At 41.5% G+C, this 27,965-nt stretch overlaps 1 protein-coding gene and 1 long non-coding RNA gene across 6 annotated transcripts; both read right to left on the bottom strand.

Annotated features, from left to right (window-relative positions):
- Positions 1 to 67: 67 nt before the first annotated feature.
- On the bottom strand, positions 68 to 27,965 carry LOC131444705 (coiled-coil domain-containing protein 85C-A-like). 5 transcript variants are annotated; one of them, XR_009233762.1, is made up of 5 exons: positions 27,125 to 27,963; positions 6,054 to 6,133; positions 4,001 to 4,092; positions 3,236 to 3,404; positions 68 to 2,077 (listed from the first exon to the last, which is right to left on the bottom strand). XR_009233762.1 is itself a non-coding variant. In XM_058615280.1 (3 exons), exons 1-3 carry the CDS (start codon positions 27,780 to 27,782, stop codon positions 4,066 to 4,068), a joined length of 765 nt encoding a protein of 254 aa, XP_058471263.1. In that variant the 5' UTR covers positions 27,783 to 27,963; the 3' UTR covers positions 68 to 4,065. The 5 variants fall into 5 exon arrangements, 1 of the variants encoding a protein (XP_058471263.1); XR_009233764.1 differs by having other exon boundaries at positions 68 to 3,404; positions 6,096 to 6,133; positions 27,125 to 27,965; XR_009233763.1 differs by lacking the exon at positions 3,236 to 3,404 and having other exon boundaries at positions 27,125 to 27,964.
- On the bottom strand, positions 8,337 to 12,218 carry LOC131444706 (uncharacterized). The gene is made up of 2 exons (XR_009233765.1): positions 11,700 to 12,218; positions 8,337 to 9,138 (listed from the first exon to the last, which is right to left on the bottom strand). It is a non-coding gene; the product is annotated as an uncharacterized LOC131444706 (long non-coding RNA).

Raw genomic sequence — 27,965 nt, forward strand, 5'->3', positions numbered from 1 at the left:
ATACACCAGGTTTTTTACGAACTTTCACGAAGCTTGGACCCAAATGCACAAGACCAGGAACAGGAGAAAGGTTTAAAAGAGCTTTATTGACTCTTTAAATCAACAAACAAAAGGTGAGCTAGACAGCTCTGACAAAGGCTAATCGCTAAGCTAAACTAGATCTCAAACTTGAGAAAACAACAAAACCGTAGCTTGACTATGACTTCAAAAGATCTCTTCCTTGGTTCGAAACGTGGCATGGCACGGCCGCTGACAACATACATAAGACGCACTGGCAACTGAAAGTGGGAGAGGGGAGTATATGTAGGGAGTGAAGGTAATAAGCACCAGGTGAAAACAATCAGGGAATCAGGCAAGACACAGAACAAGACAGACAAGGTGCTCACAGGAAGTAGATAAACCCCTTACCAAAACAAAACAGGAAGTGACACTGAACTAAAACTAACTAACACAAAATAAAACAGGAAGTGACCCTGAACTGAAAGTAACTAACACAAAATAAAACAGGAAGTGACTCTGAACTAAAACTAACTAACATAACTGACGGTGCATGACAAGGTTACCTGTACACTATATCTGGAATATTTTCAGTGCTTCACCTGGTGGGAAAACAGCCGTTTCTTTTGACACCATAGAACTCCAGTATTCCTACACCTAAAGTGCAACTGTGCCTGCTGCACACTGTATTGCTCCGGTTAGTGCCAAGAGAAATTACTACTTTATGAGCAAGTGATAAGCTGAAATTATTCCAAATATAGCGTACAGTTACAGTTCTACAAACTTGGAGAGTGCTGAGCGCTGTCTACAGCAGGTACACTGACTAGGAATAAGTACACCACTCCACTTCAAATACCAAAATCCAATTGATTAGACATCATCAGCAAACGGAAGTGCCTTTCCGCTTTGCAGAGAACAGGAAAACAATAAAACCCTATTTTCTCAGCAGTGGCTGAACTGTTTGTTCTGAAACTTTAGGGTTTCATAAACGAGGTAAAGACACAGATACACACACAAAAGCAGCGTTAATTGGAGCTTTCGGTCTATGTCGCCTTTAATATTACAGTTGTTTGTAGCAACCCCAGTAGAAACAAGAATGTGAGCTGATATTTTCAGTGAGTTGTTTACAGGAGTTGTTTACACTTTAAAGAAGTTTAAATCACTGTAACACTATCAGTATGATGCTGGCTACAGGAGGTTTGAAAACTATTCTTATCCTGTTATGTACAAAATACAACCTGTTCTGTTTTTTACTATGGTGTATTTTGAAAAAGACTGACTTGAATAAACCATTCAAGTTTGTACAAAATGGTGATGTCCTCTCTGTTACATTCAATACATCTGAACACTTGACCATTTTTAATGACACCACCCAGTTAATTTACACCTCACTTTCAAGTGATATAAATGTGCTGTGATTTGGAAGACACAATTCTTTATGAAATATTAGATTGTTTTAATCTCTTTCACCATTTAAAACAGAGGCTCAGGAAACATACGGAGCATTGATGATACAACCATCATAATGATGCACACATAAACACTATATAGTAGCTTACTTGGTCTTCTTGTCTAATTGATTATAACATTATATTTATGAAAACGATAAGTTATACAGTCTTTTCTCATTATTTTGGTTTAAACAAGAATACAAGATAATCACACAGACATGAAAAGTAATATGTACATTAAGCAAACATGCACTAAAGTACCCAATGTACTACATGATTTGTATGTTTGGTCCATTTAAATTTCCTCAAATTACTGGACGAACCGTGTCCCTCAGATGAATATAAATCAAGTGCCTGGAACATGGTAGATAGGAACTCCGAGCTCGATTCCTCCATTACTATTATGCACAAATCAAACATGTCCACATCACATGGGACTGAACTGACAAATGTGCAGCTGTCTTTACATGAGGTCACATCTTCAGTCAGCGGAACAAGACAGTCTTCTGCACCCCAAAGATGAGGTACATGATGTACATGACATTAGGTATCCCACTGGGCACGTTGGTGTTTATGGAGGGTCTTATACGGTGAGCATTCCAAACCCCCTGGATGTCATTTATTACCTCCTGTTGAACAAACAAGAACGATTAAATCACAGCTGGCAAACAGTGATTAGGGTCTATAATAAGTGAAATGCAGTACTCTTTATTCTCTGCCTTTGCAGTGGGTGAGAAATACAAAAGTTTGTGTTAAGCAAATAAAAGTAGCTCAAATTGCATTGTGATGTGTCTAATTTTCACAACAGTCTAAAGAATCAATACATCGCACACATTTTTCAGTGTTCTAAGTGTCTTAAATATTTTTTATTTTTTTATTATTATTGTTAAATTGTTAATGTTCTTTGCCCCAAAGGAGTTGCACTCTAATTTTGTGGTATGTTATACAATGACAATAAAGGCTATTCTATTCTATTCTATTAAATAAAAAACGCACAGTGACTTAAATCTCTAAGATTACATAATAATAATGCATTTTATTCATAGGCGCCTTTCAGGACTCTCAAGGTCACCTTACAAAAAATAATTACAGAAAGATAATAAAATTTTTTTTAAAAACGTCTGGTCTGGCGAACTTGGGAACCAATGGGGTCCAGTAGAGACAGGAGGTTTCTTACGTCTTCTTTTCTGATACTGTGTTGTTTACACTTTGTATACGTCCACTGGTAACCGTGCTCCTTTCCAGGGCCTTGAAGTTGGTCAACAATGAAATCTAGTCCAAGTCGTACCTGCACCGGTAAAGAAACCTGCCTCTCAATATTCTGTTTAAATGCCTCTCGGTAATAATGGTTCCTTGCAATGACAGGATTTTTCAGAATGTCTTTGTAGCTCATTCCCAGCCTAAAATAAAACTCTATCACGCTGTCTCTGTCCACCATGTAGCTTTAGCCACTCTACTGCCTCTAGCTTTGACCTTAGAGAGGGTGCCCTCGATTTGCTTACCCAACTGTCCAGGAATGATGATATTATTAATTAGTATTTTGTGCGCACATTATACTTATTTCGTGGCCACGGTTACTTTGCTTAAATAAGTGTGCTACTCATGCATTCAGTCAGTCCCCAGTTCAGCCAGACCTTTTCTCTCATCTTATTAAAATCGCCTGTATCATATTTTTATGTATGAAGTGCTTCATCTCTTCATAAGTTTCCATTATAAGCTGTTGATAATAATTTGACTGTTTTATGGACTGGAGATGATCGTTTAAACAGCGTTGGTACTTTTCCTACTTTGGCTGTTTCTTCAGCCTCTCATCCAGGATGCGTCACGGGTCCCAGTGTGCATGCGCGTGCATTCCACTTTACAGTACACAGTATGTAAAGAAGGAGAACGCCATGGCAGAGCCAACAAAACCAAAGTGGATACTTTCAGAAGAAGCCAAGGAAGGAAAAAGAGAGTCTATTCAAACAAGAGACAAAACAAGAATTAACTTTGTGAAGGTTTTCAGTTGATGAAACTGAAGATGGTCGCCGAGTACATGCAAACTTTACTAGCTGGTGTTGTATCAGAGCTGACCATCCAAATTCCACCTGGTTGATAGTGTGTTTGTTTTGGTTTAGGTAAGAAAATGTAACTTGGTAAACACTGGCAGAGAAGAGTGGCTGTTTCCGGTGATATTCAGTGATATTCACAGCTCACAGTATATTATTTTTATTTTTTGTCTTGTGAGTACCGTAAAATATAATCTTGCCGTCACTGCTTTTGGTAAAGAATGACAGACTTTAGGTTAAGGTGGTGGGATATTCTGATGGTCACATTTACTTATATAACACCAGCTTGTTACTCACTTGAGTTTGGTTTGGTTATTCAGTTTGTTGTTTTTATTATTAATTTCTCTACTAACGTTATCATCATCAGATAAACATTTAGTACAGTAGGTTATAATAGTATTGACTGCACAAAACAAGTACTGCATTTTCTTCACTAAAACGTTGTTCAAATGCCAGTAATAGTAAAAATTACATATTTCTATTCAATGTACCAAAGTTACTTACACGAGAGATCTGATGGTTATTGTCACAGAGGTGAAAGAGAAGAAAAAGTACAGCTACATCGAGAACTACTGAGGTCCATTGTTGCTGTGAGGCTGCAGAGTGGAAAAGGAATTCAGGAGTGCTGTTCAAAATGACCAAAGACACTTGTGTCCACTATCTACTGTCACCACACACAGCTGAACATGTCAGAGTATAGGGTGGTCTATGAAGTTTATGATACATTTTAGGCTTGTTAATAAAAGATAATCATAACAGACTTGACTCAGTTAAAGCTCATTGAGAACTTCATACTGTTCACAGTTTCTGCTTTGAAGAATAAAGTGTTTATATTTAATCAATAGTGGGTACATACAGTATATTCTTATGATAATCTGCTTTATTGTTAGATGTTCTGTTCCTTGAATTTCCAACTGTAACTACTGTTGGCAATAAATGATCATATAGAAACAATACCCACACAACAATTGAATTGAATTGAATGTGATTGTTGTGTTCTGGGATAGAAGCAACTGTATACCACTATGTACCAAAGTCATTTTCCATGTATCACTTGCTTCTGTAGATACAGCAGTCTTTTCTCAAAGTTGAGTCTATGGACCACAGCAAACTGGGGCCGGTTTCAGAAAACAGGTTTAGTGAAAACTCTGAGTTAGTTAACCCTGAGATGAGGGAAACTCTGGTTTTTCGGTTTCACAAAGCCAGTTCAGCTTAACGCTGAGTCAGTTACCCCGGCAACATACTCCATGAACCTAACCTGCTCGCTGGCAGGTTTTCTACAACAAACCCTGAGTTTCTGTCCGTCTCCTCCTCCTGCTAAGCCTGAGCAGCTGTCTAACACTCGTCTCATTTCCTCATTCATACAGTCGAGATCAAAACAAGTATCAGAGCGCATTCACCTGCCAAATTAATGACATTTACGTCTTTCCAAACATCGAAATCCCTATCAGATGTTACTTCCAGTGTGTGAACTCTACTGCAGGTTCCGGGGGGGGGCTCACATATATGGGGGGGGGGGGGTTTAGATTACACGGTTTAGATTGCATCTCCACGACAAAGAAAGTACATACTCAACTCAACACATCCATCATTACAAGTCTGTACGTCTACTTGTGTTACGTCAGCACAAATCTAACCTCCACACGCGCATCAAATCTTAATCAAATCAATCAATAAACAATATTTTGCCAACATTTTAGAGACCCCCCCCAAAATCTCACAAATCATGTTTCCAGGGTAGCTCATGTCTCATTAAGGGGGCTGAGAGGGCTGGCTCCACCATAGTTCACACCAACACTGTGACTGTGTGCACATTAAGCCTGTGTCAGATTGTGTTACCGTGTGTTACTGTAGGCTTATCATCACTGTAGACACTCTCTGGTACTGTAGACATCATGTGTCAGGTTGTGAAATGTTCCTGTCATAGATCACACCATGATGGAGATTATAGCTGATGTGAATATTTCTGATGCAGCTGGAAACGCTTTAACTTCACTGTAGTTTAGAAGTGACTTTCTGAATGTTCATTTATTGACTCCTCTCTTTACTCCTGTTTTTCACAATAAATGTCATGATCATTGGCATGTGTTTAATATTTCTGCTCAACTGGATTAAAATGGAGGCTGTGCTCTTTGTTTACCCGTTGCCATGGTGAATCGTAGCTTTTTTCATTCCCAACGCACACGCTTAACTCAGAGTGAACATACTCAGAGTTGATTGAACTACTGCTGTTCAGCTGTTTTGAAACCGCAAACTCAGAGTTTGACAGCTCAGAGTTGGTCAACCTAGAGTTAAGGTTTCAACTCAGAGTTTGTTGAACCTTCTTTCTGAAACAGGCCCCTGGTCTTATCTTACTTGTTTTGGTGCTGAATCATGTTATGACCAGTAGTGACAGATAGAGTTAGCTGGACTGCTGGTTGGAGTGTCATATCCAATGGACTAAATATCTAACCAACAGTACCAATTATGTCCTGTATGCCTCACTCTGGTGAACTTTAGGTTTCACGTGATGATAATGATGAGGATGATACAAACAATTTGTGCTGTGTACACTTACCTGTGACAGCAGCCATTGATTTTCACCCTCCAGTATCCTCACCTTGTTCTCCAGCTGTGTGATGTAGCCAGATGATGCATCTTACACAGAATAAACAAAACAAAAAACAAAACAAAACAAACTAAAGTCAGTTCTAAGGACATCTTGGACTGAGCCAATGTCAATCCAAATTATATATAGAATCAATTACAATGAATTCCTTATGGGCTGTGCTGATGTATTATGAAGAACTTTTATACTGCGTTAAAAGCCTTTAAAGGACAGTTCAGGTTCATAAAAATGTGGTTGTATGAGGTACTGGAACATGACATCCTGTAGGGGGTGCAAGCTCCCTGAACTGCAGGAGACAGGCAGGCAGGCACACTCTCAGCAATTATGTTTGCATGGACTTAGAACTGTGCATGACAAATTTAATAGTAAATAGTGTAGGGGAGGAAATATCTACTACCAAGTAACAATCTCTCCCCAAGAAGTATTCTGTCTTTCCGGCGTTAGCAAGAGGTTTTCCAAAGTAAAGTAAAGTATAGTAAATATTTATTCAATCTGACTCCATTTAAACAACAATTAACTTTACTTTTAAATATTGTGGGAATTAAAGTTAACCAATCATTTAAAATGTAAACCCTTTAAGAATTCAATCCTATTGTCAAGAAATCTGACACTGGTCTATAGTTCAGGGATGGTTGATATTATAAAAACCACTCAGTGACCTTTTTTCACATAGAAGATTAGCCCTAATGCCTAGGTTGAAGTATTCAGAGGTCATAAATGTAACTCAACAGTTTACAGGACATAATACTCAATCTTTTCTATTCAACTCAGAGGTGAAGGGTATAGCCCTTGTTGAACATGGAAGAATAGCCGAGACACCTGGGTTGAAGTATTCAGAGGTCATAAATGTAACACAACAGTTTACAGGACATGATACTCAATCTTTTCTATTCAACTCAGAGGTGGAGGGTATGAGTGTTAAATCTCACCATATAACTAGACTAAATAAATCTTCAATAACAGATTCTTAACTATTTAGAACAAAAGTCTCAACAAGGCAATATTAGAAATGAAGGGTTAACATACCAGTTTATTGAAATGTCCAGTGGTAGAAAAATACAGCCAGGAAGTTGTATGACACACAGTTGATGTGTGGGAGCTTCTGTTAAGCAGTCCAACTCAAAGGTGAATGGGAGCTCTGTCCCTTATATCCAAGATATCCCACCAGAATACAGACACTTTACATTTACATATCCATTGTGATTTACTCAGGAATGCTATTTCCTTCTGGGGACCTTTTACTCACCATGGGGTCTTTTCACATGACAATTGAGCCACCTTGACTTGTCTACTTCCTGCACTGAGACACACTTCAAACAAGACAATGTTTACACTTACACTTACACAGAGTGGTGGGACTGTCCCCACTGATGAGGTTTGAACCTAGTTGATTAATTCAATCAAAGAGCAGAATATACAGAGTGATGACGTTTCGTCTATTGTCTACAGGGTGTGGTCTCACTGTCTTACAGTTTCCCCCCTTTGGCCCCTGAGAGGCATGTGGAACAAAACGATAGGGGTCAAACAGAAAATTGACAGTTCATAACCACACCCATAATTCCATCATTTCAGTCTTTGCAGATCTGGCAGTTGCAGGGGGCTGAGTACCAGGGCAGAGTGTGTAGATGAGCTGGACAGCATTTCCACTGTCTTCTTGGCCAGGTTGGCCTGTACCTGGGTGCCTCCTCCACAGAAATTGTCCTCCCACCAGGGAGAGATGTCTAAGTCCAGGGGTACTTTTTGGTACTCTGCCGAAAAATGTTGATTTGACCCATGGAAAAGTCCTCAGTAACTTCTAGGCAGAAACTGTGATTTGCTGGACAGGTCAAACCCTCATAGGAAAAGAGTTAATTTCATTGGTAACACGCCACTGTGTATGTGGCACCTGAATGGCGTCCGAGTATCCATGTAGAGACTGGACGCTGATGAGCTTGGAATCATTCTGTGAGAAAGGCTTCAGGGTGTTGCAAGTGCATAGCTGGAAGTTTCATGACAACATGTGCGGGAAGTAAACAAGGTCTCAGTGTTTCTTAATGTCATATACCCCATGATGTGGTCCCATTTAATCACCTGATTCTTCACCACACTGCCTATTGAGCGTATGGTGGTGGAATTTGGATAAATCTGTTCTGGGTGAATAAGTGGAAAAGTGACAAAGAACCCAATACATCCAATACATTCATTATCAGCATACATCATTTAGGAAGACAACAGTTATGAATAATTGATATCTTTCATTTTTTCCGACATGACCCATCTATGGAGATCCAAAGAGCAAAGAAAAGCAGATATGATTATTGATTAAGTGTACCTTTAAACAATTTACACTGGGTCATGTGATACCAACTTACCCACCAACTGTGGGTAATGCGTCAATCCATTGGTTCTTGTGCTGTGTTCTTTGTTTTGCAATGTTTTCTTTGATTGTACGATTTACTCGTAAAAACATTAGATCGTGGTTTGATGTTCAACATGTTGCACATGTCTTTCATTACCTGACCTTTGAAATGGCCGCCTTGGTCAGATGTGATTTGCAGAGGTGGTCCAAACAGGGGGATGATTTGGTTCGCTAAACCTGTGCTACTGTTCTTGCCGTGTTGTTGTGAGTGGGGATGGCATCAACCCACTTTGAGACTTTGTCAATTATGATGAGACAATAGCAGTACCCCCCCTTGGCACTGGGAAGTGAACCAATGAAATCCATCTGTAGTGCTTCCCCCAGACCGTTGGGTGGATTAGGTCTGCACAATTTAGTGTGGCCAGGTTTCCCTTGATTGTAGGCAGCACACACAAGGCCAGAGGCACACCAGCTGTCAACATCTTCAGTCATTGCTGGCCACCAGAATTGTTGTTTAATCAGAATGTCGTCCACGTAGCTTACTACTTCCCCTGTGTTGGCATGTGGACTAAGAATGTCTGATACGGCTTTGTGAAATGCACCCGGACTGATGTGTAGGCCCTGTGGCATCCGTTGCCAGGTGAACTGGGTGTGGTTAAAAGTGAAGGCAAGTTTCCGCTGGTCTTTTGGATTAACCTTGATAGACCAGAAGCCATTGTTGATGTCAAGGACAGAAAACAAAGCTGCATTATCAGGTAATTTAGTCAGTATTGTTGCTGGGTTGGCTACAATAGGTGTTGCTTTTGGAAGAGCTTTGTTTAAGTGTTGATAATCAATACAAAGTCTCCAGTTTCCAGATGCCTTCGGTACTGGCAAACATGGGGAGTTGGCAGCTGAACTACATTGTCTGACTATCCCTGTAACTTCAAGCTCTTTAACAATGTCAAGTACAGCGGCTTCTGCTTCTGGTTTGATTTTGAATTGTTTTTGTGGTCGAGGCGGGGTTCCCTCAATACTCACTTCAAAATCAATGATGCCACAATCATGATCATGATTGGCCCATGCATCACTGTGTTTATTGATGAGCTGTTGTACTGGGTCATGGGTGGTGATGGACATAATGCTTTCACAGTTTCTGACAGATTTTTTCTTGGAAGATTTGTCTGTGATAACCTCAATCTGTTTTTCTAAACAGTGGATGACAAAGCCATGCTTTTCCATTATGTCCATCTCTAAGACTGTACCCTCGCTGTTAACAGGTAAATACCAGAACGGCTCTGTTAACACTATCACACCTAAATCAAGTCGGACTGGTTTTGTAAGGATCGCTGTCATTAAAGTGTCACCTATTCCCTTGATTTGAATGGTCTCATTTGTCAGGGGTAGTGGGATGTTTGTGCAGGAGCAAGCGGCACCGGTGTCAATCAAAATGTCTACTAATCGGCCTCCAAGATTAGATTTTACTTTTACACGGTTACCGCTGGAAACAATGCTCCCAATGGAGGCCACGCGTCCCTATTTTTGTTCCTTTATTTGTTCGAGAGCAGCGAGGATGTCTAAGTAAAGGCCACTCACATCTGTGTCCCTGATGTTAGTAGTTTCTGTGTCTCTCACGGTATTGGTTTTTGAATGGTCTTGCGGAGATTTACCAGTTGTTTTCCTGAATTTAAATTTTGACTGTGGGGCACCATGTAATTTGAAACAACGTTCTCTTTTATGGCCCGGACGATGACAATAGTCACAAATGATGACATTATTGTCTCCCTCAGCTACCCATTGAGTTGCGGCTACGGTGTGCATTTTTAGGGTTTTTGATCTCTGCTCTATTTTTGTGGCCCATTCAACGAATGCGTTGAATGTGTTATGAGGTGGGTCTCCGCCCATAGCTAACGCATTCTGAACGTGTGGTCCAGCATTATTGCGCAGCAATTGTAAGAGGATTTCATGGTTACGGTTGCAATCCTCTGCCCCACTGTATTCTCTAAAGGTTACCCACATACGCTCTGCAAATGCCTCAAAGGTTTCAGTATTTGATTGGTGAATTTCGAGGATTCTGTGCCACTCGGCCTGTGGTGGTCCTCTCATCTGAATTAAGACTTCTTTTATACGACTGTAAATGTCGTCATTAGATTCTCCGAGCTGTCTCTCAAGAATTGTTCCAGATCGGAGTTCTTGAGGGATTTTAGAGTGTAGCTCTTCTGGAATGGTAAGCAAGACTATTTGCCACACATCTCGGGGCTCCAGATTGTACACAGAAGCCTGAAGCATTAGTTTGTCCCAGTAAGTTTGAAACGGGCCGCGGCGAGGCATGATGCCGATTACTTCTCTGTGTTTTGACGTTTCATCACATGATAATGCTCGGGTAATGGTAGTGACATCATTATTTGCGTCTCTTACTGTTTTTACAACAGATATTTTCACAGATTTTCTGGGAATTGTGCCTGTTTTGAGACGAGTGTCCATTCGATTTTGGCTTCGGTGTTTTAATTGAGAGACGGACTCTGGTTCTATCTCATTGTCGGTGTCATCCTGAGTTACAGGGCACCTGGTAATGAGAGTTATGTCCTCATCTTCACTGTTCTCCTGATTGTGGTTGTCTAGGCTTTTAAAGCTAATGGCAGCCTCTTTAATAGCTGCTACTGGAAAGCCAGCCTCACCACAGTAATCTTCCAGTTGGGAAGTGTAGCGCTTTCCTGAGTTTAGTTTTTGTTTCAATCGCTTAATTTCTGCATCCATTGTTTTGGTTTGTCTTGCCCAATTGACTTTATCATACTGGAATGCATCAATTTGTGTTCTCAGGTTTTTTAACTCTTCTGATCGCAGTCTTTCTAAACTTTGGATGTTCTCCAAAGTACGTTCTCCCTCAGCTATCGAGTTTAAATCATTGCGTCTAAGCAAATACATAATCGCTACAGGGAGATCGTGAAATTTATTTTTAGATTGTAGTGTGACACCTTTTGTGGAATACCAGTGAAGAATTTCACTGTTTTTCCATTGCAAACTTACGCCACGTTTGTGCAGACGAACTAACGTCTCATAGACTTGCAAACCAACTGTGTCCATTAATTGCTCATCTATCTCTACACTCGAACATCCCTGTCCTAGTGAGTTGTGTGTTGATACCTTTCCCCCCATCGGATTTCTACGGTCTCCGATCTATCAGTGGATATGTCGATCCGTTCTATACTATGTGTCTATATGTTATGTGAATTTAAACTTTCCCTTAATCTTTATGAGAGCTGTAAGTTTGTACTCACCACAGAAGCTGTAGGAAGACACAGAGGAAATCACACCTCATTGTTCGATCCGCCGGAGTTGACTTCGCTCGCCTTTTGCTTGCTGCAATCGCGAGATCACGTCAGGGTCACCAAACTGTAGGGGAGGAAATATCTACTACCAAGTAACAATCTCTCCCCAAGAAGTATTCTGTCTTTCCGGCGTTAGCAAGAGGTTTTCCAAAGTAAAGTAAAGTATAGTAAATATTTATTCAATCTGACTCCATTTAAACAACAATTAACTTTACTTTTAAATATTGTGGGAATTAAAGTTAACCAATCATTTAAAATGTAAACCCTTTAAGAATTCAATCCTATTGTCAAGAAATCTGACACTGGTCTAGTTCAGGGATGGTTGATATTATAAAAACCACTCAGTGACCTTTTTTCACATAGAAGATTAGCCCTAATGCCTAGGTTGAAGTATTCAGAGGTCATAAATGTAACTCAACAGTTTACAGGACATAATACTCAATCTTTTCTATTCAACTCAGAGGTGAAGGGTATAGCCCTTGTTGAACATGGAAGAATAGCCGAGACACCTGGGTTGAAGTATTCAGAGGTCATAAATGTAACACAACAGTTTACAGGACATGATACTCAATCTTTTCTATTCAACTCAGAGGTGGAGGGTATGAGTGTTAAATCTCACCATATAACTAGACTAAATAAATCTTCAATAACAGATTCTTAACTATTTAGAACAAAAGTCTCAACAAGGCAATATTAGAAATGAAGGGTTAACATACCAGTTTATTGAAATGTCCAGTGGTAGAAAAATACAGCCAGGAAGTTGTATGACACACAGTTGATGTGTGGGAGCTTCTGTTAAGCAGTCCAACTCAAAGGTGAATGGGAGCTCTGTCCCTTATATCCAAGATATCCCACCAGAATACAGACACTTTACATTTACATATCCATTGTGATTTACTCAGGAATGCTATTTCCTTCTGGGGACCTTTTACTCACCATGGGGTCTTTTCACATGACAATTGAGCCACCTTGACTTGTCTACTTCCTGCACTGAGACACACTTCAAACAAGACAATGTTTACACTTACACTTACACAGAGTGGTGGGACTGTCCCCACTGATGAGGTTTGAACCTAGTTGATTAATTCAATCAAAGAGCAGAATATACAGAGTGATGACGTTTCGTCTATTGTCTACAGGGTGTGGTCTCACTGTCTTACAATAGTACTGAATGAAAACATGGTTGTTAGTGAGGACATGAAGGAAACACTAATTCAAGCCGCTTAACAAAAGGCTTGCCTAATAAAAAATAATAAAGTCTAAAATATCTTAATATATTTGCTGCTTTATGTCACTGTTGGACAACTTTTTCTGACAGGAAACTGAAGTTTGTAAACTTCTCAATCTATTACAGCCCATGGCCAAGTGGAAAGGGAACATGGCTTGTAACTGGAGGTTTGAAGGTTTGAGTCTTCACCATGTCAAAAAAGGGGCTGGGTAACCCTGAGCAAAGTCCCCATTACTCCCAAGGTGTTTTTCAGTGGCTCCCCACTGCTCTTGAATGTAGGAAGGTTTCTAGTAGAGGATGGGTTAAATGCAGAGAAGGTGTTTCTGCTGGACGGATAAAGGACTAATTTATGAGAGAGCAAATTATCTTATTGGGAAAAAATCTGCCTCCTGTGAAAATTTCAGTTTGAGAACCATACTAGGCAATTCAAAGTGCTGCACAGTGGCAGCAAATACATTAGAGAGAAAAAAAACCCCAACAGAATTAAAACACCCCCTCCTGGAGCCACCACTTTATCGTGGTGGAGGGGTTTACGTGTGCCAATGATTGTAGCAGCTCAGTTGTCTGTAGGGTTACCCAAGGCAAACAGGTCCTAGGTGAGGGACTGGACAAAGAACAGTTCAAAGACCTCCAATGATGAATCGAAGAAAGGGAGTGCAGCGCCCTTCTGGAGCCAGGTCTAGGGGTCGGGCACGATTAGGGCTGGGTTTGATGTTGTGTGCTGGGGCAGCAAACTGAGAGTACCAGATGCCAACAGACTCAACAAGCTAATCAGAAAGGCCAGTGATGTTGTGGGGGTGGGGCTGGACACTCTGACAGCAGTGTCAGACAGGAGGATGCCATCCAAGGTATTTCTATTAGGTGAATATGCATACTTTTTTTGCCGGTCCGTCCATATGGTATTTTTTGAAAATGCCTCCCAGAGTGGCATCCACAGCTCCGTTTATCTGTGTTGTGTGTGTGCTCGCGTATGTGCGTGTTTCTTGTTACGTGTGTCTATTTAAGGATACTGTATGTCCGGCATTAAATACGTACAGCCAGAATTTTGAAATATTACCGGCCACATTGACTGTCAAAAAATATTTTCTAGTATAAACTTCTTTGACCCGCATGTTTTGCTTACTGCAATTCAGCGTTTGTTGACCACCTCGTAGTTCTTATCATTTTTTTCTAAGTGCCGCATTGTCGACGGATCAAAACAAACAACCTGGTGCGCTCCTTAACAACATACTTTTTAATCTTTGGGATTTGGGGAAAGTTGCAAGTCTTTGCAAGTCAAAAGGCTCTAGTCCAAGTGAAGTCACGAGTCGCTGATGTTAAAGTCCAAGTCGAGTTGCAATTCTCTTTACATTTTGTCAAATCGAGTCTAAAGTCGAGCCTGACTCCTCTGGAATATCTATCCATCTATCTATCTATCTATCTATCTATACATATATATATATATATATATATATATATATATATATATATATATATATATGTATATATATATGTGTGTGTGTATACATTTTTGTCCTTGGCTTCCAACCAGTATGAAGACCCCTCCCCTTTTTTATAAACGTTGGGGGTGTGGCGTTGGGGGTGTGGCTGTGTCAGGTGTGAAATCAACTTCTCCAAACTCTCCCTCTTCTTGACAAATTTTTCAAAACCAGGCATTGGGAGGAGTTAGCATCAGAAAAAGAGAGTTCAGTTACCCTTTAATGTTGAAATGTACTGTATTAAAAAAGATTAATAATAAATAAATAAATGAATAAAGATAATAAAGATTTCAACTACAGTTATTTAACTGTGAATTCGGAGTAAAACAATTAGGGCAGAACAGCACAAATGGAGAGAGAGCTGTTTGACAGAGGAGTCAAATATTCAGCTGTACAGGATTGACACTGTGTCTCAAAGTCACCGGTACAGAGAGTGCTGACCTCGGGGCAAAAACTGGAACACACACAAACACACACACACACACACACTGTACATGAGGACAGAGTGCTGACAAATAAAAGAGATAAGAGGACATTCTTACATTACAGTCAGTCAGCACAAATACAGTTACAGTACTGTCCTGTCTGTCTCAGTTCCTCTGTGTCCTTCCACTGAAGCTGATTCTGATTTCTAAAACAACAGTTGCAAAGCACTGCACAACAAACATCAATAATTGAAATACCTCCATTTACAAACATTATATTGAACAATATAGTATAAATAGAAACATAGTGGAGGTTGAACTGGAAAAGCTGTTGAGTAATTGTGTGTTTCAACATGTTTTAGAGATAAATAGTGTTTCTGCAGCTCTAATAGCTAGAATTAGGATGTTTTTCCAAAGCAATGGAGCTTTTTCAGGAAAAGTACTTTTCAGATTTCATCATTGTTATCATCATACAGTGGTAGCAGTAGACCAGTAGTCCTGTCCCCGTGAGCTAACAGCACTGATTTGAATGAATAAAGAAGTCACCAAGTGTATAAAAATTTGGTTTCCAATCATGTAAAAATGCAGTCTGACAGCGTCACAAATTTTCCATAGTTAAGACATCACAAGTCGAGTTAGTGGAAACATGCCATATGTCACTTAAGCCCCCTACGATAATAATAACAATAAGCCTATTATAGGGCCATGTTCAGGGCCTAAAGAAATCACACTGTTTGTCACTTTACTTGAATGCCTAATTGAATGTTTCTAATCTTTTGTTCATGAGTGCAATAAACAATTGCTAACTCAATTCTAAGCAAACAAAATCATGATTCACATTTTTTCTAGAATCGTGCAGGCATACACTCCAGTATCAAATCACTTGTTTAACAAACAAAGACAAGCCACATTTTTATTGTATTGTTTGCAGTTTAATGACATACTCTACACAAACACAGAGCTGGTTTAGCTACAGTCCTGCTCTCAGTTTCCCTCTTTCTCTATCAGTGGTACTGAAGCCTCACAGCAGGAGTCTGTTCTCATTTCTGCTCTTCAACTCCTCATTTTTAGAGGGGTCAGACAGACACATAGGGGTATCTTAAAGGGGACATATTATACCCTATTTCCCCCATTAAAATAGTTCCCTGGTGTCCTAATGAACATGTCAGTGACATGCTTTGGTCAAAATACCATAAGGATGAAGAATCATAGTAGTTCAATAACCCTGCTAAACCCGCCCCTTTCAGAACGCTCGGTTTTCGTGCAAGGTCCCTTTATATGCAAATGAGACACAGGCAAACACACACCCACTTCTTCCAGGGGGTTTCTGATTTGTCCTCTTTACAGCTCTATTCGTCTCCCCCTCCCTCCACTAGCTCTCTGACAATATCAACATGTCAGCGAGAGTGCCGTCACAGGAAGAGACGTCCTACATAAGGATCGAGCCGAACACTGTCCAACTGTAAATCAGTTAAAAACACTTAGGAACAGAAGATCAGCGGTGACACAGAGAGTGCAGCACCGCTGATCGCCACCGCTGATCGCCAGCGGCGCGCTGAATAAACTGTATGTTGCTGTATCAGACCGGAGACTGTGCTCCGGAGACCTCACCACCGCTGACCAGCTCCGGTGCTCCGGCGAGCTGGCGATCAGCGGTGGCGATCACCGTGTAACGCGCCACCGCTGATCGCCAGCGGCGCGCTGAATAAACTGTATGTTGCTGTATCAGATCGTGTGTTCGCACCACTTCACATCAGACTGCAAACAGCGGTCGCCGCATTTAGTCAGGGGACGTATTTCACCGACGTACAAACACACACATTGTTAAGAAAAGATCACATAGAGCTCATAACTGACCATTCTGACACGTCCTAATTAAACATATTTGTTCAGTACGTCCTCCATGACCGGAGCACAGACTCAGTCTGATACAATCACATAAAGCAGCTGTTTATGCAGCTCGCCGCTGACGATCAGCGGTGCTGCACTCTCTGTGCAGCGGTGCTACACTCTCTGTTTCACCGATAGCCTAAACTGCCGCTGGCGATCAGCTGATCGCCACCGCTGATCGCCAGCGGCGCGCTGAATAAACTGTATGTTGCTGTATCAGACCGGAGACCTCACCACCGCTGACCAGCTCCGGTGCTCCGGCGAGCTGGCGATCACCGTGTAACGCGCCACCGCTGATCGCCAGCGGCGCGCTGAATAAACTGTATGTTGCTGTATCAGATCGGAGACTGTGCTCCGGAGACCTCACCACCGCTGACCACCTCCGGTGCTCCGGCGAGCTGGCGATCACCGTGTAACGCGCCACCGCTGTATCAGACAGTCTCCGGTCTGATACAGCAACATACAGTTTATTCAGCGCGCCGCTTCCGATCAGCGATCGCCAGCGGCAGTTTAGGCTATCGGTGACACAGAGAGTGTAGCACCGCTGCACAGAGAGTGCAGCACCGCTGATCGTCAGCGGCGAGCTGCATAAACAGCTGCTTTATGTGATTGTATCAGACTGAGTCTGTGCTCCGGTCATGGAGGACGTACTGAACAAATATGTTTAATTAGGACGTGTCAGAATGGTCAGTTATGAGCTCTATGTGATCTTTTCTTAACAATTTGTGTGTTTGTACGTCGGTGAAATACGTCCCCTGACTAAATACGGCAACCGCTGGCCGCAGTCTGATGTGAAGTGGTGCGAACACACGAACACACGATTGCTGACTTTATCCGGCACATTAGCTTCATATATAAAATCCTCTGTAAAACACTGTGCTCCACTGTGCAGCCACCAACAGCACACTTGTCCCGCCACGTTGACATAATACCGCTCTTCCTCCCTCGCCTGCACTCTGGCAGGGACAAGGTGGAGCTAAGGTGGAGCTTGCGAAGTAAACGTACTGGTGGGGCGGTAACATTCACGGTGAAATGCGCATGCTGACGTCATAAGCGCAGGGAATTCAACATCGAGCGTTTTATCGCCTATACTTACACTAAGCGGAACCACGAAAACATGACTGAGTATTGTTTTTCCACACTTTGGCGACTGGTAGGGCCCCCAGAGTCCCAAATATCAGTATTAAAATGGTTAAAAAGTTGATTTTGCATAATATGTCCCCTTTAAGTAGAGTTTTCCTTAAAGCCAGAAAGCTTTTGAGAAAACACCCAAGTCCTTTATCAGTAGTAATATTATTATTATTATAGAATCACTTATATGCTTTGTGGATCAGTGGGTCAGTAAGTAAGTAAAACTGTAATCATTCTTATGTGAACAGCAGCTTCTCCAACAGCAGATAGATGCTTTGTAGAAACTCTCCCATGGTGCGTTCAACGCTTTAATAGCTGCAAACACACAGACAAAGACCTTCCCATGCTGCCTTATTATCATAACAATACTGCCCTTCTATCCCACGAGCTGTAAATCTGTCTCTCACACACACTGAGCTCACCTTTTTATTCACCCACAAACTTTGCTACATCACAATGATCCATGCATTCAAGTTGTACAAAGAACATGAATTCTTAAAATGACTTCCCTTAATTAAGACCCGGGTTCGAGCCCCGGTTGGAACAAGGGCCTTTCTGCATGGAGTTTGCATGTTCTCCCCGTGTGTGTGTGGGTTCTCTCAGGGTTCTCCGGCTTCCTCCCACAGTCCAAAAACATGCAATGTGGGGATTAGGTAAATTGGACACTCTAAATTGACCATAGGAGTGAGTGTGAGAGTGAATGGTTTGTCTCTATCTGTGTGTGTGGCCCTGCGATGGACTGGCGAACTGTCCAGGGTGTACCCCGCCTATCGCCCGATGTAGCTGAGATTGGCACAGCACCCCCCGCGACCCTCTGGTGGAGGATAAAGCGGTAGATGATGACTGACTGATATCTCTTAATTATAAATCTACTAACATACATTTAGATATGATAGTGTTTTAACTGCTTGTGGCACTTTTGGCTGAAATGAGCAGATGAGGGTGATGTTAACGTTAATTCCTGGTGAGGAGTCTAAGTTTAGAGGTCGACCAGTTAACCAGTATATCAGGGCAATTTTTACCATTTTTAAATAATCAACATTGGCCCATTATTGATTATTGATCTTGTAGGTTGATCCGCTATTTGCATTATAACATCTCTATTTGTTCACTCTTGTTTCTGAGTGATTTGTGTGATGTCCTGTGCAAAAGTTTGTTTTATAAGATGAGATGAAATAATCCTTTATTAGTCCCACAATGGGGACATTCACAGTGACGCAGCAGCAAAGACAGTATAATGTATAAAATAGAAAAGACTATTAAGATTATAACAAATGGATTAGACTATACAGTATACATTAAAGAGTAAAGTTATCTAGTAATATTATTCACTGATCCACGTCCAACTCTTGATAGTATTGTGTAAAGTATTTGAATTACGTATTTTGTGTTAAAAATGGGTGTTAAAAATGGGGGCATTTACTATGTCTTTAATTAATTAAAGACACATTTCATTATTTAATGACACGTTTAATGAATGATTTAATGGTGTATTTTTTTATTTAATTTTGTCCCTTTTGGTCCTCCATAATTTACTGCCTTCTCTGGCTAAACACCTCCCATTAAATTTGAATTTTCATATTAGCTGGCTCTTCCCATGTTGTGGTCCCTTTCCCATGCTTTTGTCACCAACCGTCCTCCTCTAGCCACACCCCCAGAGGCACAGCAGTGGGGGGGGGGGTCTCGGAGTGGATACACAGCGCTCGTATTTCTGACGTACATCGCATGGATGTATTAGTAGTAGAACTGGATAGAGCCCCTTTGGCTCCGTTCATTCCTATGGATCAAGGATCAAGGATCAAGGATAGGTTTATTGCGATATAGTGTAAAACACAATAGGAATTTTTTGCAGCTAGTCATGAGTGTGGCTAACAAAGGAACAACAAACAAGAAAACATGACAAGACGACAGTGCAAGCATGGAAGTTGATTGGTGCTGAAAAAGATAATATAATAGTAATAATAATAATAATAATAATAATAATAATAATAATAGCAAAGTGCAAGTGCAACAGTGTATTCTAAATATCCGAGAGTCATTCAGCAGCCTGGCAGCTGTGGCGATGCCGAGATTTAACGGTCCTCGGGAGCCGAACCCTTCTTCCAGAGGGGAGCATTGTGAAGAGGGAAAAACCTGGGTGAGATGGGTCTGCCATGATTTTTCTTGCCCTCCTCACAGCCCTGGTGTTGTGGAGGGACTCTAGGGGGGGCAAGGGGGTGCCAATCACCCTCTCAGCGGAGCAGATCAGGGAACCATGTGATAACAGACTGTGTGATGAGGGATTCTATGATGGCAGTGTAAAACTGAGCCTGAATTTCTTCAGATGCCTGAAGACAGTATTTTCCTCTGACATGACTTACATATTAATTGAAGACAGTATTTTCCTCTGACATGACTTACATATTAATTGAAGACAGTATTTTCCTCTGACATGACTTACATATTTTGTTTACCAGATGTACCAGTCTCATATCTTGTTTTCACTCCCTTAAACAACTTTAACTACGCTTTAACTGCACTACACTGGTGCCACAAGATTTGCATAACACCACATGACTGACTGCCAGATCAGCCCGAACAGACAAAACGACTCCTTATAAGGACATGACTCACACGACTCAGACGACCCCCTAGGACAGCTATAATATACACAGAATTCCGGACCCGAGTCAGACTCCAGCTGCGACTCTCGGGTTACACTTCGTGCTTTGTGCCATTTGTAACTCAAGAATAAACAAGCACTGCTTTGCTCAAACTCAATATTGCCTCCTCCATTCTTTCCAACCGAGGATCCAAACGAACCTGAGGAAGGAACATCCTTCATGCCGAAGAAAGAACAGCCGCTTGTGGGCCTTTTTCGTGAGGGCTATGGTGTTCTGGCTGCATTTCAGGTCGCTGGAGATGGTCAGCCCGGGGAAGAGGCAGGACTCCACAGTGGCCACTGGGGTATCCCCCAGCATGATGGGAGGGAGCTGAGCTGCGTTCCTCCTAAAGTCCACCACTATTTACACTGTCTTCAGAGCGTTAAGCTCTAGGTTTTTGCAGCTGCACCAACTCTGTAGCTGCTCGATCGCCCTCCTGTATGCAGATTCATCCCCCCTGGAGATGAGGCCAACCAGGGTGGTGTCGTTTGCAAACTTCAGGAGCTTGACCGAAGGGTGAAGAGAGGTGCAGCTGTTGGTGTAAGTGAATTAAAAACAGGGCGGGGGAAAGGATGCAGCCCTGTGGAGAACCTGTGTTGGTGGGCCTGGAGCTGGATATGCGCGACCCCAGCTTCACCCGCTGGGACCTGTTGGTGAGGAAGTCGGTGATCAACTTGCATGTGGAGACTGGTACCTGCAGCAGGGATAGCTGGCGCTCCAGGATGAGGGGGAGGATTGTATTGAAGGCCGAGCTGAAGTCTACAAACGGGGTCCTTTTGTCATATCAATAATCATCTCAAGAACCATGAAACAGTAAATTGTTTGTTTCATGGCTGCTCTTTCCAGACAAATGTTTATGGTACTTTCAAGTCCCACAAAAGAAAGAAAGCACACTCCATATTCTCTTCAAGATTTTAAAGTAGGTATTGTAAACACTAGTGAAGCTCTTAGATCTTAGATTTGAGATTCAAAAACTGTGTGGAATTGAAGGAGAGTTCAGACTGCAGTACCTGGACAGTGATTTGACCAGTTTATGAACCTGACTTCAACAGCAGATATCCTAGACAAAGGAACAGTAAAAGTGATTATACCAAGTGAGCAGTCAACACAGGCACCAAGCCATACTCCTTATGCATCCTTTCATGGCGCGGATGACTCCTCTGCAGACACTGACATACTTTCATCCAGAGTCAACCACCTCAACTTCAACCTCCAGCTCAACCTTGTCTAAGATGCCTAAGATATCAAGGCTGGCCACTCAGCTTCCCTCTTCCTCCATTCATCTATGAAGTAGAGATGCACCTGTCCAAGGCGAACCAGGAATTCATTGCTGAAGGCAAGCGGCTGAACCCAAGTCCCAAAGTCAGGTCAAGACATTTTGCAGGCCTTGGCTTCTGATATAATGAAGTACACAACAGGAAACCCTGCCTCTACACAATTAGATGATGTTGCAGAAGCTTTAATCCTGAAATATCCATGCAGGAACAGGGCTCTGTTACTGGATACTATGGTTGGAAAATCAGCATGAAGTACAAAATGGGCAACTACCGCACTAAGCTTAGGGGTTTGGGATGCCATGAAATGACCATAAACTCCATGAAAAACAGAAAGCCTGGTGATTCCTCCAGTCCTAACCAAGTGAAGAAGTCAATTTCTGTTTCAGTTGCTGTGGATACTTTGAAAAATAAATCTGACCCCACACCCTTACGGACCAATGAACTGGCCCCTTCAACTCTCAACCGTGCCTGCTTGTTTCAAGTCAGCTGTGATCATATCAGTTATTATGAAGGTTCTTGAGAGACTGGTATGCAAACATCTGTCCAGCATTCCAATTCGCCTACAGAGCCAACAGAAGTGTGGATGATGCAGTGTCCCTCTGTGTGCACTCCATCCTCCAACACCTGGAATCCAGATCCACATATGCCTGTATTCTTTTTGTGGATTTTAGTTCCGCATTCAACACCATCGTCCCTGTAAAACTCATACACACGTAACAGGAACTGGGGTCAACTCATCTCTATGCAAATGGATCTATAGCTTTCTAAGTGACAGAAAACAGGTGGTAAAAATCGGTAACCATGTCTCACTGGTTAGGTCCCTGAACATCGGTGCGCCCCAGGGCTGCGTTTTTTATCACCTCCTGTACTCTACAGTATACACATTTTTGCCGTTCACACTCTGACTCTGTTTTGTTATTTAAGTTTGCAGATGACACATCTCTGGTAGGTCTTATCACCATTAAAATCGGAACTGTTTACCGCAGTGATGTAGAGGAGCTAGTAAGGTGGTGTGAGAACAACAACCTCTTACTTCACATCTCTAAATCTAAAGAGCTGGTTGTTGATTTCAGAAAGGAGACCATCCCCCTCCTCCCTCTCTCCATCAATGGAGAAGCAGTTGAGTTTTTGGGACCAACATCCATCAATCCCTATCATATGAGCTCAACACCAGTCTTATAATCAGTAAGTGCCACCAGCGACTCCAATTTCTGCGGCAGCTCCAAAAATTCAGGGTCAGTCGACCAGCCATGACCCACTTCTATATGTCTACAGTAGAAAGCATACTCACATTCTCCATGCTTGTCTGGTATGGTCACACAACCTCACAAGATAAGACTCGGCTGGCGAGGGTTGTGCGCCGAGCTTCTAAGATCATCGGTTGTGCCAGACTTTCTTACTCACACCACTTTACTCATCAAGACTCACCAGAAAGGCCAATAAAATTATAGCAGACCAATCTCACCCAGCACACCACCTCTTTAATCTCCTCCCACCAGGCAGGAGATACAGAAGCATTAAAAGTAAAACATTTTGCTTCAGTGACAGCACCTACCGCGAAGCTATCAGACATTTGAATCTGCACTAATCATCATGTACTTCTCTCACACTTGCACTTACGCATAATAGGCCGCTGCTAGGTACTTTCTGTATATATTTGTTCGGTTGTTTGTATTACTTAATTTTGTTGTGGTGTATGTGGTGGTTATGTATGTATGTACTAAGAACAACATAGGCCAGTACTTTTACTTGTAAAATGTTATCAAAGTAGTGGTACTTTTACTTTTTAGAATATTTCAGGACTTTTTCTGCCTCTGAGTTATACTGCTCATCATGCAGCATACAAATAATGTTACAAAAAGACCAAACACAGAATAATGACATCAACAAGACAAAAATCACCAAGCATCACACACTGCAACTTTAATAAACACTCACTGAACAACATGCAGTCTGTCTATCCAATCTGCATTTTGTAGTCTCTACTGCAATGCACCTAATATTTTAGATAAAATAATATATAAACTGAATATTAAAATGAGTGTCAGCACAGCATGTATTATTTTTTTCTAAGAACAAAATCAACTGTTGTCGGCAGAGTAATTGGTCAATGCACAATATTAAAAAAATAGTTTGATTCATCAGTCATCTTTTGAGTGGTTTATTTTTACCTGCCTCGTAATGTATCTACGGAAATGCAAAAATGTGGTACAAAACAAGAAAATCAAGCTCATCAGCAACTTTAAACCATTATCAAAAAAAGTTTAGCCAACCTCCTTTTAATCCTGCAGGGAACTGAGATACAAAGTTTGAATTGTCAACAGTGACCTCCTCTGTGAGAACAAAAAAATAATCAGTGAGATTTTTCAGACATTATCTTACTGTTGATGAGTCAGTTAGCAGGTTTTAGCTTCAGGCCGAAGTGTGTTAACCAGTGGCACATGATCCTGATCTTAATCTGTGAGTGGCTGCAGTTGACTGACACCTCAGTGTCATTGTGCTGGAGTGCTATATCCTCATTAGATCTGACTTCCTCCGTAATGAGCTGAACTAATTCATCTGGGGCCATCTGTGCTGAGCCGAGCTAGGCCAGTCAGTACACCATTAAGTTAAAGGATGATGAGACAGCAAGGTGACTACAGATGAATCAAGTTAAATAGTAGAAGTAAGCAAGAAGGCCAAAGGGACAATCATTCTAAGATCACACTGGAGTCTTCAGGAATCAACCTCATGCTTCTGTCATGTTGAATTTTACACACTAAACAAATCTGAACTCATTGAACTTCCTCCTGCACAAAGTGCACAAGACACAAAAGTTATTTTGGGACGTAAAACAGGAAGTGATTCTGGCAACATGCAGAGTAATGTCCAACACCTTTCTGCATGATGGTATTGCCCAACTGCCCAACACCAGGGCTCTCAAACGCAAATGATCTGAGGGCCAGTGAACATCTAGTCCAGTGTTTCTCAAAAAGGACCCTAAAAAAAACACTCTCGGACCACCTAACTCCAAATAGCCTCAGAACGGTTGCGGTCAGCAAGTATTGCAAACCAAGTCAGACAATGCCACAAAATTTTATTTTTTTTGATTTTACATACAAGTTCACTTTGATATTGAAAACAACATATGAAGGCATATGTTTGAGAAACACTGAAATTAAAACAGTGACATTTGAAATTTTAAAACATATGTTTCTTGCTTGTCACCTTGCAGACCACTTGGGGTCACTCACACTTTGAGAAAGGCTAGAGGCTAGAGGCTAGATCTAGTCTGATAGTGAGTGGGTGATATGATCTTAAAGTTACATCACAATATTTAATCATGACATCGTAATAACAATATACTACTCTATAATGTGGTGTGAGTGCTACAGCCTATGTAGTCATTGAAAGTTTACATTTCAAAGAGTGGTCTTTCAACTGGAAGGTTGTGGGTTTGATTCCTGACTCTGCTAGTCGACATGCCAATGTGTGCTTTGTAGTGTGAAGCAGCTTTGAGTGGACTACAAAAGTGCTATATAAATACAGAGCATTTACCATTGAATAATGGTGGTTAGTGGTGTGTGTGTGTCTTTTTGTCTGTTAGGGCTGAACAATGAATCGAAATTTTATGAAAATCACAAAATGGCCTACTGCAATTTTCAAATCGCAGACGGCGCAAAATGTCAAATAACCATTTTAGATTCATTATTGTCCTGGCCCATACACATCATATTCTACAGACTGAAGAAAAAATGAAGAAAGAATCTTTGTTTCTCACAGATTTGCACAAATATCACACAATAATCATTTAAAATGTTATTCAAATGAAGGTGCGAATAAGTATGTAAAAATTACCATTCCCTCTCATTTCATGATTCATATCACAATCAAAATTTCAGTCAAAATAATTGCAATTAGATATTTATTCTGCATATAGTACATACCATTTTACAGTTCTGCCCATTATAAGAGCTAGGGATTTCTTGAAAATGTAATCATCAAAATTTAATGGACATACTTGAGTGATCGCCTACCCATCAAAAAAATCCATCAAAAACTGTAGGCAGGAATTTGCTAATAGCAGGACAAATTTAAGGATAAATCCACATACTGTAACCTGTTTGGTGAAAGTAACAAAGAAGTTGCAGTGGCAACAAAGCTGCCCTTTTTCATGGGAGAATTTTTTATTTTTATTTTTTTTAAATTGCCAGATATATAAGGAAGAAACAAATATTTGACTTGACTCAACACTTTTTCCGTTCAAATAGTTGATTATTGAGTTTCATCCACAGGTCATTAGTACTAACATTATAGGATCAAGGGCGGACAAACGAGTTTCATATGTGAGAGATAATCCAACGCAGGGTTCAAGTTGCATGGGAGCCAGTGGGAGCTGAGCTCCCATGAAAGCAGTGACATTACACAACTGTGGCGTTAGCAAAAACACAACTTCCTTCATCTGAAAACAGGCTCTGTAAAGAAATACGATCAGACCTGACTGAACATTTATGTCAGTGTTTTCAGTGAGACGAGATGTGTGTGGATATTGTCATATTGTGATAAGGTGTCGGTGATGACTTTTTCTAAGTTTAATATTTAAAAGGAAAAGTCACTTAATAACACTTGTGTTATAGCAAAATTTGACTATATTTAAAGTCAATTTCATTGTTTCTATCTTTCATTTAACATCAAAAAGCTAAAGCTAAAACTGCTATTATCTGAAATGAAAGGTAGTAAGTGTACTTTAAGATCATGTAATACAGATGATCATAAACAATAGATATTTTATTAGAGTGTATTTACAGTGTATTGTCACTCCTTTAAGAAGCAACATATCAAAAGAAAAATGTAGATATTATTATTTATAAGACATATTACCCAGGCTTACACAAACATTAATTTGATTAATGTTTTTTTTCAGTCATACTCCAACCTATTTGCAGCAGTCTCAATTTACTAACTCATGTTTCTGTAGCCTCCATTTGATTTGACACTAAACAAATCACTTCCTGTGTGCAGCACATCAATGTTGAGATCTAAACACTGTGTGTGGAGCTGATTGACTTAATCAGCAGTTTCAACTAATTTAACTTTTTTTTTATGTAAGCCACATTTGTTCACATTTTTAAAAAACGTTTTTTCACTGCAGCAGCTTTAAAATCATAATGGTGATCATTTTGGTAAAGTGGGGACCCCAAACTTTAATCTTGCCAAGGCCACCAAAATGACTAGGACCATGACCTTAAAACAGGGCGCAATGTGACCTTAATGGATGAATGAATGAATGAATGAATGAATGAATTAGTGAGAGGACGACTCACCTATTTGCAGGTACGCCGCAGACAGATCTTCCATTGATCTTCTCAGAGATGCTGTTTTCTGTGACTGGTTGGGGGGTTGATGGTCTGGACTACCAGCGCTCCCGGTACTGGACGTGCTACTTCCATCCCCGACGTCCCGAACTGACACCGAGCCGCTCAGCCGGCCCTGCAGGCTGGACTGGCTGTCGATTGAGTTCCGGGATCCGGCTCCGCTCCTCTCCTCATCCAGCATGAGGACGATGTCCTTCAGCTCCACGTTCTCCGCCCTCAGCGCCTCCTGACTGAGCTCCAGCTCCCGCAGCTTCTGTTGGTACAGTCCCAGTTCCTTCCACAGGACGCTAGCCGTGTAGCGGCCGAAGCGCTGCCACTCCCGGGACACCTTTCTGTCCTTCTGTCGGTCATCGTCCAGGAAGCAGCACAGCTCCCTCAGCTCCTGGTTGTCGTCCTGAAGTTTCTGGTTGACCTCTTTCAGGCTGCGGATCTCATGCAGGTGGACCTGCAGACTCCGGTTCACCTCCTTCATCAAGTGTCCGTGTTCCAGCATCAGCTCCATGTTGCGGCTCTCCAGCCTCCGCAGCCTCCGGATCAGATCCTCCTTCCCCAGGTTCAGGAGTTCCTCCTCGGCCAGCTGACTCCCATCCTGCCCGCGACCCTCCATTCCCAGCTGCTTTAATGTCACGCTATCAAATTAACAGTCTGAGGAAGACTGCGGTATTTTCTGTGGACAGCAGAGTCATGGTAGCAGCTGCCGGACACAGATGTGAGGCTCAGTGAAGACACTGACACTGTGATGAGTGTGGAGCCGGTGACCGGAGAGAGAGACAGACAGAGAGAGAGAGAG

This window comes from Solea solea, chromosome 18 (assembly GCF_958295425.1).
Source record: "Solea solea chromosome 18, fSolSol10.1, whole genome shotgun sequence".
NCBI classification, from domain to species: domain Eukaryota; kingdom Metazoa; phylum Chordata; class Actinopteri; order Pleuronectiformes; family Soleidae; genus Solea; species Solea solea.